This window comes from Thunnus thynnus, chromosome 7 (genome assembly GCF_963924715.1).
Source record: "Thunnus thynnus chromosome 7, fThuThy2.1, whole genome shotgun sequence".
NCBI classification, from domain to species: Eukaryota; Metazoa; Chordata; class Actinopteri; order Scombriformes; family Scombridae; genus Thunnus; species Thunnus thynnus.
This window is the reverse complement of record NC_089523.1, coordinates 1,779,682-1,795,310: the sequence shown is the minus strand read 5'-3', so window position 1 is coordinate 1,795,310 and position 15,629 is coordinate 1,779,682. Positions and strand designations below refer to the sequence as shown.

The 15,629-nt window shown below is 39.0% G+C and overlaps 1 protein-coding gene across 16 annotated transcripts in view; it reads right to left on the bottom strand.

The window, feature by feature from the left end:
- The window catches only part of myo18ab (myosin XVIIIA b), a 158,677-nt gene that overhangs the window by 88,777 nt on the left and 54,271 nt on the right, over positions 1–15,629 (bottom strand). For all 16 annotated transcript variants that reach the window (XM_067593800.1, XM_067593805.1, XM_067593790.1 and 13 more), the window contains 9 exons: positions 14,191–14,401; positions 13,767–13,909; positions 13,517–13,617; positions 12,299–12,362; positions 11,973–12,117; positions 5,103–5,273; positions 4,827–4,917; positions 2,658–2,850; positions 1,883–1,969 (listed from right to left, as the gene is read on the bottom strand). In XM_067593800.1, the coding sequence (XP_067449901.1) occupies positions 1,883–1,969; positions 2,658–2,850; positions 4,827–4,917; positions 5,103–5,273; positions 11,973–12,117; positions 12,299–12,362; positions 13,517–13,617; positions 13,767–13,909; positions 14,191–14,401 (1,206 nt within the window). The remainder of the gene's footprint in view (positions 1–1,882; positions 1,970–2,657; positions 2,851–4,826; positions 4,918–5,102; positions 5,274–11,972; positions 12,118–12,298; positions 12,363–13,516; positions 13,618–13,766; positions 13,910–14,190; positions 14,402–15,629) is intronic.

Below are 15,629 nucleotides of genomic sequence, written 5' to 3'. Positions count from 1 at the left end.
GTCATAAGCTTCAAGGAGACTACGGTTTTCATTGAGAGACTTTCTTTTTCTTGTCATGATTTCAATGTGCATGCAGCAGCAGCCTCAGGCATTTAGGCTGTGGGGTTGGGGGCCACAGCGGCCCACAGCAAGAAAGATAAACCAGAATCAACTTTTGGAGAAGCCCAACCCTTAACACTGCAGTGGCCAATCACAGCCAGCGATCAGACTGATTAGAGCTGTACAACCCTGCCATAAGGGAGGACAAAAACATTACTAGGAAGAGTAAGAGTAGGTAGTCTCTTCATTTGATAATGTTAAAAGTAAAGTTAGTTAAAAGGTGCTGATGGCTTCCCAACTCATTTTAAAAAAAGATGAGACAGAGAGAGAGAAGCAGTGGTCAAGTAAACTACAGAGTGGAGAGCAACCGGTGGTAGCGAAAAAAACCAGTGAATGAGAGGAATAAAACTATTTATTTTCTCTTTGTTACAAATAAACATGCCCACAACCACACCTCTGCATAAAACCTGCAGAGGTGCACCACAACGCCTGATAATGGTGCCGCAGCTGCTAATTGCATATCATACATGTATCATGGGAGTAAAATAGAATCACCGTGGTTTTAAACATTTTTTCCATATGTTTTCATGTATGAAAAGACCCAAAGTTGAACACTGTAAGCTGACTACATGATTACTATAAGTGAATTATTTAAACAGCATTTGTATAGGAATGATTCTGTCCTGAGCTTTTTGATTCTTATAAGCAGTTGGTCACTGTGACCATGATCACTATAATATATATTCTTTTTCCATCTGTGTGCACTTTATGCACAACTGAAAAATGTGTTAATAGATAACAGTGAAATTGAGTGGGCCATTAAGACATGTAAATATTTTTTAAAGAAACTGGTCAAGTTACAAGATAAGGCACATTTAAGTTTTAAGATCCTCCATTATGGGTATTATGATGCAAATCCAAATACTGATATATTTTTTTTTAGCAATTTCTATTCTTAAAATAAATCTAAAGCACGGTGCAGTTTTGGGAGGTACCGTATGCACTTTTGAGCATTTCTTGTAGATTATGTCATGAAGCTATAGAGGCCTGGCCTTTCCCTATTATACTACCATAGATAGATTGTTGTCTCCATGTTATAATCCATTCAGTTGTACATATGAAGAGAACTGTATCTATGCTTCAATAAAATCAACTGTATTCACTGTATTACAGGACTCCTTTCTTTTACAACGCCACCTTAATCTGAGAAATCCTCTTCATTAATTCCATAATCATGTTCATTACGCAATCACACTGTCAACATGTGAATCCATTGTGGCATGGGGTAATACCTAGTGTTGCACAATGTAATGTATGGAAACATGAATTAGATAAGAGGTTATTTGAAATGTCAAAATGATACTTCTCCCTGTTTACCAACACATAAAGACACAAGATCAGAGTTATTGCTACACAATGCAGCACTGTCATTGCAGAGTCAAGTAAGCACAGAGCAGTGTTTTCTTTCCTGGATCTCAGATCAGAGGGCTTCAGGACACAGTGATGCCAGCTTTGCTAGATTAGCAATAAAGCTACAGCTATTTGCACTTGTCAGTGGTGATGAACGGGGCTATTTGCTGGCTCAGTGGTATTACGCAGTGCTCGTTTGGGCTGCAACTTGATTTGCATTAATGGCTCATTGAATAAGATTAAAACTCGAGCCCAAACACACTGCCCTTGAAACTGCACCTGAATACCTCAGGGCCTCACTGAAACAAACCTTAAGATCTGTTAACAAGACAAACACATTTCTTATGATAGGATTCAATTAGGAGCAGAACACAGTGACAACACATGCACAGAGATCCTGAAACAGAGATGAAGAAGTGAAGTTTCTGCTTACCAGAGCTTGAGTTGAGGCTTGGTCAATAGCTGCTACAGACAGTGAGGTACTGGACTCTATGTCATCTAAAGCAAGCTCTATGTTTTCCTAGATATAGGAGGGGATAAAGGCTTGGGTTAGTAACCTAAAGAAGATCATCAATAAATCACAAGTGTAGCTACTCAGTTATATTACTGTACAAAATTAGCCATTTACTATACTGTAGATTGGGTTTTATGAGTCTGCATATTGGATTGTAATTAGCACAAAGTTTATGAAATCTATGACAACAATGTTATCTGTATTTGTAGAGCACTATCATTAAGTTAGTTCATGTTTTCAGGAAAATACTCATCTATAGTAAGTAAACTGGGAAGTGAAAAAGTTGGATTAATCTGTGTGTGTGTGTGTGTGTGTGGGTGTTCTGCAGTAGACCTTGTTTTGACCAGTTTTCATCTAAACCATTCTCTACAGAGGAAATGGCCCCAATGAAAGCTGTTGAACACAGTGTGTTCTGTGGATTGTCAAGAGTGTTAAAATGTAATTTTTCATTGCTGTGAGCAACACAAATGAAATTCAGTTTGTCTCCAGTGTATTGGAATGGAGGCAAATACCTCCAAACCTGAGCACATAAAACTATATCTAGATGGTGAATGATATAAATATAAATATATATATATATATATAAATATACTGTACATTATATATATAATGTTTTTGTTTATAAAGCAATATTTGACTATATTTAATAGAGGACATTTGTGCTTAGTGTCATGCTCTGTCAGCCCAGCAGCACCTCCTTGTATCTCTCCAGCTCCTGGACGAAGGTGCGCTCATGGAACAGGGTCTGCAGCCTCTCCTGGGTGTAGTTGTGGCAGAGTTCCTCGAACGTGGCTCCCCGCTGCTGCTGAGCCAACCGAGGGTTCTGGAAACCTGGAGTGTCCACGATTAGCAGGGAGCAGAGAGAATGCTGACTGGACTTCAGAGCCCTGAGAAACACAAATATACCATGATGCTTTAGTGATGAAGCTGCAGTAGTATGATACTAACAGGGTACCAATGAGAAGAACAGAACAGAAAAGATGAGAGAAGGAGGACATCATCTGATCTCCAGCCAATACAAAATGATGTAGTCCTACAGTACATAACCTTGAAAAAAAGATGTGTCTGTGTGACAGTACATGTACTAGGCTGCTAGTAAAGTCTCTTCTCATTATTGATTAATCTATCGATTACTGTATTTCAGAAACCAAGGAAACATCTTGCTTGTTTTGTCTAACTAAAACCCAAAGATATATGTAAAAGAGAGAAAAGCAGTTTCAATTCTAATGTCAACATGTTCTGAATATTATTAACAGAGAAATCAATGTACAAAAGTGAGTGCATTTACATGTGCACCAGAATCCTGGTTATGGTTAGGTGTCTGGAGTATCCCATGCAAACACCTTATCCTGGTTTTGCTACTGGGAGTACTCTAATAGAATCCAGGATACTGTGACATTTAAACACCTTATTCAGGTTAATCAACATTCTCTGTTGGTAGAGAAATGATTGGCTTAGATGTTTAGGAATCAAGACACAACTGGACACAGATGGTCAGAAACCTGGATACTGTTAGAATCATGTATACAGGGATATGAGTAACCAGGTTTCTCATGTTCCATGTAAACACCATATCCCAATGCACTCAATCAGAGAAACACCAGAAGACTGATAAATGACTCCTCCTTTGTGTGCATGGTGTCATCTGGCCTCTTATGAGAGACTTTCCTTTAGGCTGATTCATAAATCTAGCATTTATGCAAAGAAATGGTATAAGTTTCTTGACCATATCAATGGTTCCTCAATGTAACAGACTCTGGAGGAAAGTTGTAGGAGGAAATCTTGCATAGCCATAGTTACAAGTAAATGTGCAACTTTCAGAATTACAACTGATGTGAGTAACAGCAGGTGTGCAGGGTTTATAAAGGAACTGTAGAGCATATTGAGAAAAAGGCATGAAAAATCTGCACAATATGAAATGAACTGCAAACAAGTGAAGGAGCACATTGATTTCACAGCCACCTGTGTAGCACAGCCAAGACTAATTGTTTATTTCAAAACATAGATGCGCACCAGTGTAAAAGCTTCTCCTGACAGTAAGATTCACTCATATACTGCAGAGCTGCAGACTATGTATATACATACACAACAGCAGAAAATACATATAGTACATGCTAATCAATAACCTCAACACAGAAGCTACACTCTAGCCTGGCTTGTTTTTGTTATTCTGCCCAAAGAAAAGATTTATTCATTTCATTTGTTTTGAAACAGCTGGAAAAGCTGGGAGTAAAAGAGCAGCTGAAGGATATGAACAGTAGGAGTGTTAACGAGCACTTTAAAATGTTAAACTATTATGAAATAAATTAAGGAAACAACTAAAAAATGACTTAAAGTGTAAAAGCTAAAAGGAGTTGAAAAGACAGTTGAAATATAAACACAGAAATCAGTTGAAGTGTAAATGCTAAAAGGAGTTGAAGTGTTCCTTAAAAAGTGTCAGCAGTGAAAGTAGTTGAAGTGCTAGGTGAAGTGTGAGCACTCAAATGTCTGTCAGTTGCAGTTGTACTGAACTGTAGTATTTCAACAAATAAAAAATGAGAATAGAATGTAAAGAGGAAGGAAACTTCAGAGAGGAAGAATAAAATGAAGTATGATAAACAGGAAATGGGTGGTAAGAGGAGGAAAAAAGCTAAAAAGAGAGAGGAAAAAAGAATAAAAGTGAGGAAGAGAAGAAAAATAACATTCAGGGAAGAAAGTAGGTTGAATCTGCATCACATGTTAATGTTTATAGGAGATGTCGCATCAGAAGAAATTAAAGGTCTGAAACATCACATAATACACTGAGCAGACACACAAAGCAACTGTACTGTAAACCCTTATGACCAGAACTAACAGGGTGACATAATTGGAGATATATATTAACCTGTTAATGAGGGAGATGACGAGAGTGAAGAGCTCTGAGTAGAGTCCTGATGCCATGGCCTCCAAACACTCCAGAGCTGTGACCTTAGAGCCTGAGAGAGGGAGGGGGGGTCAAGAGACAGCAGATCAGAGTCAGAGACAACTGTCCGTCACATTAGGGGTAGAGCAAACATAACTGAACAGAAACCCCAAGTGTGGACAGAATGGTCTAATGGTTACATTATTTCTCCACATCCATGTGTACATCGTCTAAAATAAGATCTAAATCAAGATTTACCTGAGCTGTCTCCTTGGCCGGCCTCGTCCGGTCCTCCTCTGAACGAGGTGGAGTGCTGCAGTCCTTTGGCCTGGTGCTTGAAGATAGAGGAGGACAGCTCCTCCAAGGTGCAGCCCAGCAGGTAGGCTGCCTTCTGGGCCCATTCATGACGGGCAAACTGCCTGCGTCCCGCTAAAAGCAGAGTGAAGACATGTCTTTAACATACAATGGATAGGCAACTGGGACACTGATGAAGAAAGATAATGAAGATGACAGGTATAGAAAGATGAGGAGGGTGGAGGATGAGAGGGGTAATAAGGACACTGAGGGTCACTACAGAAAACCTACAGCATGTGTAGTTTCTGTCCAGCTGCATAGTGTTTCTGCTTTTCTGAGCTACAGCTAACATGAAGAGCAAACACACTATAAAAGTACAAATAGAGTGTCAAACACAGAGATATTTCCTCTTTGGTGCTGACAGGAGTGGATGGTCTGAATATAGGGAAACAACGGTGGGAGTTGTGTGAAAACTGACAGCTAAGGTGTTAAGATTCATGCGTGAGGTTGAGATTTTCTATCAATAGAACATTTAGTTCTTTCTGTAATTGTTCAAACAACAGGCCTGATTTCATGTGAATACCATCAGATGGCATCCAGGTGTGTGCTACAAATGACTGACAGGAGATGACCATGAAGTGATTTCAACCGCATCATTATTTGAAGAGCAGAGTTTTAGACCAGGATAACACATTTTTAAATGTGTCTGTGCCTATTTTTATAGCCATGCTGTGCCATGTGTAAATTAATGTGAATACACCTCTTGAAAGTGGCAATAAGCAAGAGAGTGTTCATTCCCTGTTTATTTCATCCCAAGCCTGGGACTATAACAAACTGGAGGTGTGGATTTTGAAAAGACATGGGTGTTTGATAGGCAGGGACAATCTAATGAAATTGCTACTGAGTTGGATTATGATGTGTGAGCTACAGCGTTTTTGCAACTTTTTTTTTTTTTGGTCAACTTGTCACTTTTACTCATGATCCTGTCTCAGCCATTCTCCATGTTGTTTATTTAGATTCCACCACAGTTGGGTCTAAATATTTATTTTGGAAACAATATAATAATACTAATATAATAATATAATATATTTAAAAATGTAAAAAGTAATAATTGAACTCTGATTTGAGAACATAAATATGAAAACATGTACAGTATATCTGACTTCATTCACCACAAGAGTAATTTTAAGATGTAAATAAAAGCTATATTGTATTGTATTGTATTGTATTGTATAAGTGTGAATTCTCTGGAAAACGTGTGGAGATTTGTGGAGAAAATGGGCAGATTTCTAAGTAATGTAGTGATAACTGCATTGAAAACAAACCTAATAACCCGGGATGAGACTGCTAATCACTGCTGATCATCTCCTAACTCTCAGTCTGTGTTTGCATGAACGTCTGTATGAGGAGTGCATCTCCAGTTGGTCTGGAGGCGATTCAAAGCCCAGACTGAGGCAACATGACAGCCTGTGTAGCCAGCCAATCGAAGAGCTTAGACACAGAGCCAGAGAATCAACAGGAGCCCCTGCCAAGCAGAGACGTCTTGGGGATGCACGAGGTAAGCTGGGAAATACAAGTTTTATGGTAGAAAGTCAAAACACTAACTAGACAAATGAAAACGAACAAGCTTTACTTTGCTTTTCAGGCTGTGTTATAGTGTGACAGCAGCTCGGGAGTTGAATGTGGGCGACATGGGGAGGTATCACAGAGAGCTGTTTTAAAAGGGACAGCAAAGTTCTGATCCTCGTGATTTTCATCTCACGCAACAGAAAAAGGGTGAGACGGGGTAGCGGGGAGAATCGTCATGAGGCAAACACAAGAACACAAGAGAGAAGGAGATGAAGAGAGGAGGGGGAGGAGGAGCAGAAACAATAAAAATGCTAATGACTTAAGGCCTGGAAGGCATGATAAAGGCATTAAGACAGAAAATACAAACAAGAGAGGCTCTGAAATAAAGTTTTTTTTGTTTTTTTTTTAAGTGAAAAACAGTCAACAACTTGTGTGTTGTTTTTCCATTACCTTCATCTCCGTCTGCGTTTGATAGGGCGCAGCATGCAAACATGCAAGTAAAGAGAGGGGGTTAGAGATAACACAGTTCATGGATTCATCAATTGACAGTCATAAGAAAACACACACATTAGCATTAAACAACACTGACAAACCACCATCATGCAAGCCTGAGAGGTTAGACACAACATCCTGTTTCATATCAGTGGCTGATAACAACAGCTCCTCCAGGGGTTCCCCACAACAAGACAAGAGTTATTTATTACATTCAAAAAAAACTATGTCCTCTAAGTAAAGTGATAGCTAATGCAGACTACAAGAAATCACTCTACTACTCACACCACAAGACAAGGTGTATCACTTTCACACCTGTACTTCGGTTCATTTGATCTGGGGCTGCAACTAACCATTATGTTCATTATTGATGAATCAGTGAGAAATAACTGCACTAACATTAGTTGAGAACACAACAGGCCCATGTTAGAACAGGACAAAGACAAAGAGGCGTTTTTTTCAGAATATTTAAGGGTGGACCGTTAACGTGTGGTTGGGTGGTTGGGGTTGTGTGGCTGGGAGCAGACCGAGACCTATCTTTTTAAACACCCTCGGTCCAGTTGTTTGATTGACAGCTTTCACATCCGCCCAAAAGAAGTGAACCAATGGGAAAACAGAGAATGTGTTTCACCTAAACCAAACAGGTTAGGTGTGAAAGCACCATAAGATTATTCTAGTTGGAGATATCTCCAACTGGAGTGAATTTGACCGTTATTCATGTGTGTCTGCTGCTTTCCTCCTTCCCTGCCGCTGCTTTTCTTTTGCTCTCTCATTGGATATTACTCATTTTCTCTCTTCGGCTCATTTGCAAGATGCTCAAACTACAGGCACAACACAACGAAAAAGTCAATGCTCAACTGACTCTGTTGTGACTTGAGGGTTTTTTGTCTCATATGTCAGAAATGTATCTGGGGCAGGCAAACTGTGTCATATGCATTACTTGACTTGGAGGACCTGACATTGACATTTATCCACTGATCATAATCTAACACTTATCTCGTGTTTCATCTTTTCCAAAAAATACAGTCAACACTTTCTCACTTACCTCTAGTGGTATTTGACCATTCAGATACACTATGTGTTTATAACACAGAGCTTGCCAAAGGCTGGTAGAACCAAATGCCATATATATCTGCATGGCTGGATACCACTACAGAGAGAAAACATGTTTTTTTCTAATTTGGGTGAACCAACAATTTAAGCTGACCAAATGTTTATCTCTCTACCAAAAAAACTCATCTCCTGTGAACAGCATGGAAACATACATCAAACACACATCAGTGTGAGGTTAAAGGTTAAACAAGCATGCTTCTCACTGTGAGTGTGTGGATTCACATGTCAAGCCTGACACCTAGTGGCAGCTGCTGGAAAGTCAACTCTAGTCTGATGTTTTCACTTGTGTGAAAAGCATTTGGAATCATTCTGTATAGCTGATGGTAATTTGAGCAGGGCCATGTTGTAATCACTGTTGATGATATGATGAGGTGAGGGACATGAACACACAAATCTGATGAAGATAAGAAAGGACGAGTAGGGGTTTACTAGAGCCCTCTACCAGTGTTCAGTGTTTCTAAATTTTTTTTTTTAATTTTGAAAGGAACAATACATACTGTGCTGTATTTACAATTATGGAAAGTCAAAAGCAGCATGTGAAGGCAATGAGAATCTCATGTCAGTGACAAAAAGGTTCCCATCAGGATTTTTCTGTCCACTGTGTATAAAATAGCAATATCTCTATGCAAATCATTCTAGTACAAATTAAAGTCCTGCATGGAGATCATTTGTAGCTACTTTATATACTGTTGGCTTGTTAAATCTATGAGAATGTATCATATTTCAAAAGGTGAATGTAAAATGTATCAACATTAACGTCCTCACAAAGATCATATGTACTGCATGAGTGTTAGATTTCCTGGCATTATGTTTGATAGATTCTTGTATCCACCCTGCATACTGTAGGTGCCAACCTCGTTCTTGATTATTCTGATAATGATATTCTCATAATTTAAAAGCCTCATCTTCATTTAACTGGTCATTGTGTGAGGACTGGAGAAAACACACTCTTTGCCTTTGCCTGTCTGGAACTGCAGGAGGACTGAGGAATATCATGGAGGAGTAGTAAATAGCATTTGCAGCCGTCTGTCTCCATTTAAAAAAAATATATTTTTTAGAGTCTTTAGTTCACTGAATGCCCATTCTTTCCCAAATTTACATTTACACAATGCAAGACAAGAGAGCAACATTTTTTCCTGGCACGCCTAATGAATGAAGTGAGCACTAATGCCCAATATCTCTAAACTGCTGATCTAATTAAAAGCCTTGATGAATGAGGGTAAATTGATTTTACAGTGCTTTTTCTATTTCCTTAACCTGAAAAAAAACCATCAGGCTGAGTCATTTAATGAGGTGATAAAGGGGATGTGACACAGTGAGTAACATCACAATCCTCCAGATAAACTGAACATAGAGCATAGACTGAAGATTCAAGCACAGGAGGTGATTTCTGGGATATGTTGTGGTGAAAGACAAAGGAGATGATGTGCATATACTTGGTAAAAGACATGCATTATTCAATCTGTATATGAAATGATGAACCAACGTTAGTCATGAAACGATACCAGTGTTTTTAAGATGCTGCTATTGGTCTTATTTCCTGTTACATGATGAGAACACAGACAGCAAAATCCTGTATCTGTCCTTAGTAGACAGTTCAGCACAATATATGTCAAGTATAACTCAACATACTGAATGCTTATGTGTCATTTGCAGCCTAATCCAGGGAATGGACATCCTGAAGTCATCATGTCTAGTTCTGAATATATCAAGTACAAGTTGTCATCAGTTTCTGGTAAATATACCACATGAACTACAGCAAAAGGCCACTGCAGAGCAAATGATAGAAACCAGAAGGAAACTGGAATATATTGTTAATCACAAGCAGTGTTGGGCAGTAACTCATTACTCTGTAAAATTAATTGCCAACTACTTTGATAATCGATTAATCGTTTTGAGTAATTTTTTAAATAAAAAAAAGCCCACATTTTCTGATTCCAGCTTCTTAAATGTGAATATTTTCTGGTTTCTTTAGTCCTCCATGACAGTAAACTGAATATCTTTGGGTTGTGGACTGTTAGTCGGGACAAAACAAGACATTTGAGGATGTCACTTTGAGCTTTGGGAAACAGTAATCTACATTTTTCACAATTTTCTGATATTTTATAGACCGATCAACTAACCCAGAAACTAATCCAGAAAATAATGGTCAGATTAAATGATAATGAAAATAATCCTAAATTGCAGCCCTAGTGGGGATGCAGTTAGCTGGCAACAAAAGAGATGAAATGTGACTTCAAGTAATTCCAAAGTTTTCTTATTTACATGTTGTGTCTTCTTAGCAGGCTTGCTAAGGTTAGCTACTGGTGAGGCTACATTCAGGAATCAGCTGGGTTAGTTCAGAGTTAGAGGCTGTGAGAACAAAGCATACAGTGACTAAATGTCCCAGTTAGTCAAGCTAGGTGTCCTGAGTCCCAACAAATATCTGTATAACAATAAAATGCCCCGGTTTTCAAATAAAACGATAAATATAATATTATACGTTTTCAGAGCTTACATAGAAGTTTATCATGTTCTGTCTCCCCTATTATTACCTAACCCAATATAAAAACATAAACAATGCACCGTGCATCTGAATTCAACACTAATTTAATCAATACTATGTGGTTGTCAAGGCTGTTGCTAGTCCATAACGTTTGCAGCTCTTTCTGACAGAACCTGTCAGTATGCTAACAGTTAGCTGTCATGCTGAAGAGAGTGCTCCAGGAGGTTTACTCCTTCCTTTCTAAAGTACCCGATAACCAAAATGCTGCGTTCTGCACACACTGCAACAGTATATTTTCAGTCACACACAGTTGAAATGTGGATATAAAACATTATATTAAGACGACCAAACATAAGCAGTGGTTTCCCTGAGAGCTGAGAGCTCCAGAAAAGAAACTCTAACTACAAAGAAAGACTGCAAAGCATAAAGTACCCTGCAATCTTCTTAAAGGCAACTTTCTTTAAAGGCTCTTTATCAATTTTGTAAACCTGCGACCCACCTTTGCTGTTGAATAATTCGTAAAGTAATGTGATTACTTTTTTAATGAGTAATATGTAATGTGTTCATGATTACATTTTTCATCTAACTTGCCCAACACTGATCACAAGGTGTTATAAATTATAAGCATGTACAATGAACCCACTATTTGCAGGTCCGTCATGTCTTGGACTACGTCTTGCACTATAAATTCAGGTATGGTAGAAATTGCCTCTGGTTCCCACTGGTATCTAAAATTTGTAGGTTGTTTGAGGGGAACAAACTTTCTTAATGATGACCGCCTGAACACCGTTAGTTTGGTATTCATGAGGCTGGAGCATCTCATTTGGGGAGGACGAGCAGGTTTAGTCTGGCCTTCAGGTCCTCTGAAGGATTAACCTTAACCTTGTTTACTAAATAAGTGGCAGAAATCTTTTTAACAGGAATTTTTATGTTTGTTATTATGTTTTCCCCCAGTATCCTGTAAACCCTCTAACCTGTCTCTAAACCCCCGCAGCACAGCGAGGACACAGTGCTGCTGTGAACTACAGCAAAATGTCAGGAGAAATACACAGTTTTGACATCTACATTCTCATCATGTAAAGGCCAGTATGAGCAATGGGTCCGTCTTCCAGAAACATAGTGTCCTCCTGTTCAAGGTCTGATATATCTGCAGTCAGTCAGAGAGAAGTTCCTACCTTTAGTGGCCCCTGCAGCCCCCAAATGGTAAATAGCCCCCAGGATGAGCCACAGGGCCTTCTGCTCTTCACCAGAGATGCCCAGCACCTTCATGGCTGCCTGCAGCTTGGTGAACTGCTGCAAGGCTCTCTGCTTGTCCTCAGGCTGGAGGAGACAAGATCAGATCAAACGTTACTGATCCCACTGGGGAAGCTGAAATGTTGCAGCAGCAAACAGCTATATGTGTATATTGGTTTTATCAATGAAGATCATACTGGGCTCAGCAGAATATATCAAGAAAAGATTCAACTGAGCCCTAAAATCAGACACTTGTCAGTTAAACCACCTTAGCCTGTGGTAGAATCCCAAAAGCACTGTTCTCAGCCAGGTGGTTAAAGTGCAGCTCGGTTCTGGAAGAGAGGAAGAGGGAGGTACGTTACTGGGGAGATCAGTAAGTTGCTTGTGTCAGTGACATGCTGAAGTCATTTGGATGTTGTTGTACATATTTTCAATGTCACATTCATTTCAACATTCAATGTTTTGGTGACTTGGATGTTGTTCTCTACACTGTGTAGAATGATGTATGCCCAGAGGGGGAAAGTTTCTCTGCTCAGTTTAAGGTGTGTACCTACGAGCTTATCTGTGACAACTAGTTTGGAGCCAATCACGGTCCAGAATGAAACATACAGATGTGATATGTACAGTAAACATGAAGCCTCCAGTGCACATACACTGAGAATGGACATTTCAGTGAAGTAGAAGATGTTAATAATTAAATATTTTAAAGTAAAAATTTGCATATTCTGATTCTGGATTTTTAATGAGAGAGAAGGAGATGTATTTTTAAGGAATTAATAACCAGGTAAATCAACTTGTTTTTGTGGGGAAAAAAAACGTATTAGACACAAATTATAATTCAAAGCAGAGTATTTTTATATGTCTTAAATCAAGTCTGAAAGAGGACCTTTAAAAAATGTATATGCCAATGTCAAGCTGAGAACACACCTTATGTGTGAAATGTATGCACTATGTCTTTAAAAGACTTCATCCCGAAACAAAAAATCTTACAATGTAATGCTTCACATGTTATAAGAGTATAAATTACAGTTATCCAGGATTCATAAGCACCCAAACTCTGATTTTGCTGCTCGTCATTGAGTAAACTACTGAGAATGTTTTATATAGGAAATAATGGGTGAACGAGGGAGAGATTTCTCCCACAGCCTATGATTAAAGTCGCTGAAATCCTGTGAGAACCTGAACTTTTGTGTGCTCCTGAACCAATAGAAAAACAGAAACAGGAAAAAAATTTGCCTGAGGAAAGCCTCTAAATGTGGATGAATTAGCAGATGGATAAATGGTGGCAATAAGGACAGTAAACTCTACAGAGAGAGCTGTACAAGAGCCAATCTAGAAATCAAAAGCAAGAAACAAAGTTGAAAAAAAACTGCCTCTTTGTCTTTGAACAAAAAACTATGTATGATCGTGGGGGAAAAAGTGACATATTTGAATAGTTTAGATTCAAATGCTGTGATTAGGTGAATGGAAGTGTTAGAGTAGTCACTTTAGGCTGCTGTCAGCTCCGGCCATCATGTAGTAGAAGACGTTGAAGGTGGACTCGGCCTCAGGTCGTCTGCTCACTCTAAGTTTCTCCAGCAGCATCGTCTGAGTAGGATCAAACAACATGGTGTGGATTTACTCACTACTGGATGTGAAAGTGTGTGTGGATTACAATGACAATTCCATTTTGCATTCCTTCATTTCTGGAAGGATTTGATTTGTTTAGTTTATAGTGTGTGTGTGTGTGTGTGCACCTGGATGGAAGCGGAGGCCACCTGCCCAGCCTGGTCGAAGTCAAGGGACACAACGTGGGAGAAGCGGCTGGCGTTGGTGTTCATAGCGGTAGGGCTGTTACCGAAAGCCTCCAGGATGGTGTAGACTGCCTGCCACTTCTCCGCTGAGTCACAAAAAACAAAATATGTTTTTCAGTATTTGTTCTTGGGGATCAGTGTCAACTTTTGCAAAGAGACTGTCAATGTTTTTCTGTTTGTTTGTTTTTTATAATCTATAGTTTGATCCTGTCCTGATGTTTTTCAGTAAGTACTGAGCAACTTGTCTAAATTTAACTTACTGCATATTTGAAAAGACAAGACATTTGAAAAGTTCCAACACATAGACAGCTTCTAGTGGTATAAATTAAATCTAAAGCATTATAAGTTTAAAAACAATAATCCTGACCAGAGAAGATTTTGCCTGTGCTGCCGGCAATGGAGACCAGGTATTGGACCAGGTGCTGGCAGTTGGTGGTCTTGCCACTGCCAGACTTGCCCAACAACACAATGGACTGATCCTGCCGGGTGGTGAGCAGGTTGCGGTAGGCCGTCTGGGCCACAGAGTAAATATGAGGAGCTGAGTCCTCACGCCGGCAGCCCTTGAACATGTGCATCACCTGATGAGGGAGCAGGAAAGACACCGGATAGTTATCAGTTTCATGCAGCATGTGGAGAGACTTACAGTGTATGTAACCACAGAGCTGTGAATCTAACGTTTCTAGAAGTTTATACCAGTAATGAACAAAACATTTAAACACTGTAAGACGGCCTGGATAATATCGTGTGTTCTTGAATTTTAAACTTAAGTTCAAAATATATGGTCTGCTTGTGTTATTTGCATGACATGTCCAAATACATATGGACATCTGAATTTTACAATATGTAATTGTTCAACATCTCAATCCATGGACCTTAATATGCTGCTATAACAGCCTCCACTTCATACTGCAGCACCATCATTCCACTTCTAAAATACTGTTCTATTTATTTTTATGCACTCCTAGCATACAATACACTAAATATGTTGTGGGAACCCTGTGGCCATTTCAAATAACTGAGAACGATAAGGGACAGGGTTATGAGGCACGAATATGAATTTTCTGGCACTAAAAACTGCTGAGATGGTGATGGGAGGTAACAATATTGTTTCCATTATGATGTTGCACCGGTTTTAAGTGAATTCCTGTATGGAAAATAAAATGTGAATAGAACGTGTGTCTATCTACTACCTTTATGCAAATATATTCAAGAGGACATAACAAAATCACATAACTGAGCACCAGTAACCCTGAAACATCCAGACATTTCATTGCTGCTCCCTGTATATACTCTGTGGTGTTTTTGTCAGCTGCCATGGTTAAATTCACCAAGAGCAGCTGTCTAGACTTAAACAGGCAGAGCTGCTGTTGTACTGTCCACCCCTAACACCTTGGATCATTTTATTCTTCATTTTTCATGCTTTCTGGCAGAGGCCTGCAGAGTGGCAGTACGACATGAGTGCTTTGTCGATCGTAAAAAGAAGAAGCAAAATCATCGAGGTGTTTTTTAAAAAATCTGTTTGCATCATCCTTTACCGCATTTTCTTTTTCAATAAAATCAAACTTTGAACTCTGGGTCAAGAGTTTAAACTTTTTGCAGTATTTCAGCTTTTATTGTAGGCACTTGCAGAAGACTCAGATTTTATATGTGTAAATTGACAATGGACATAAAAACACCATAGCTAATAACCAGTTTCAAAAAAGTCATCCTCTGATTAAAACCAAACCAGGGCTTAAACAAAAAAAAGAAACTAAACCTAAGCTGGACAGAAAGAAGTTTCAAATGGAATCCACATGTTGCTCTGTT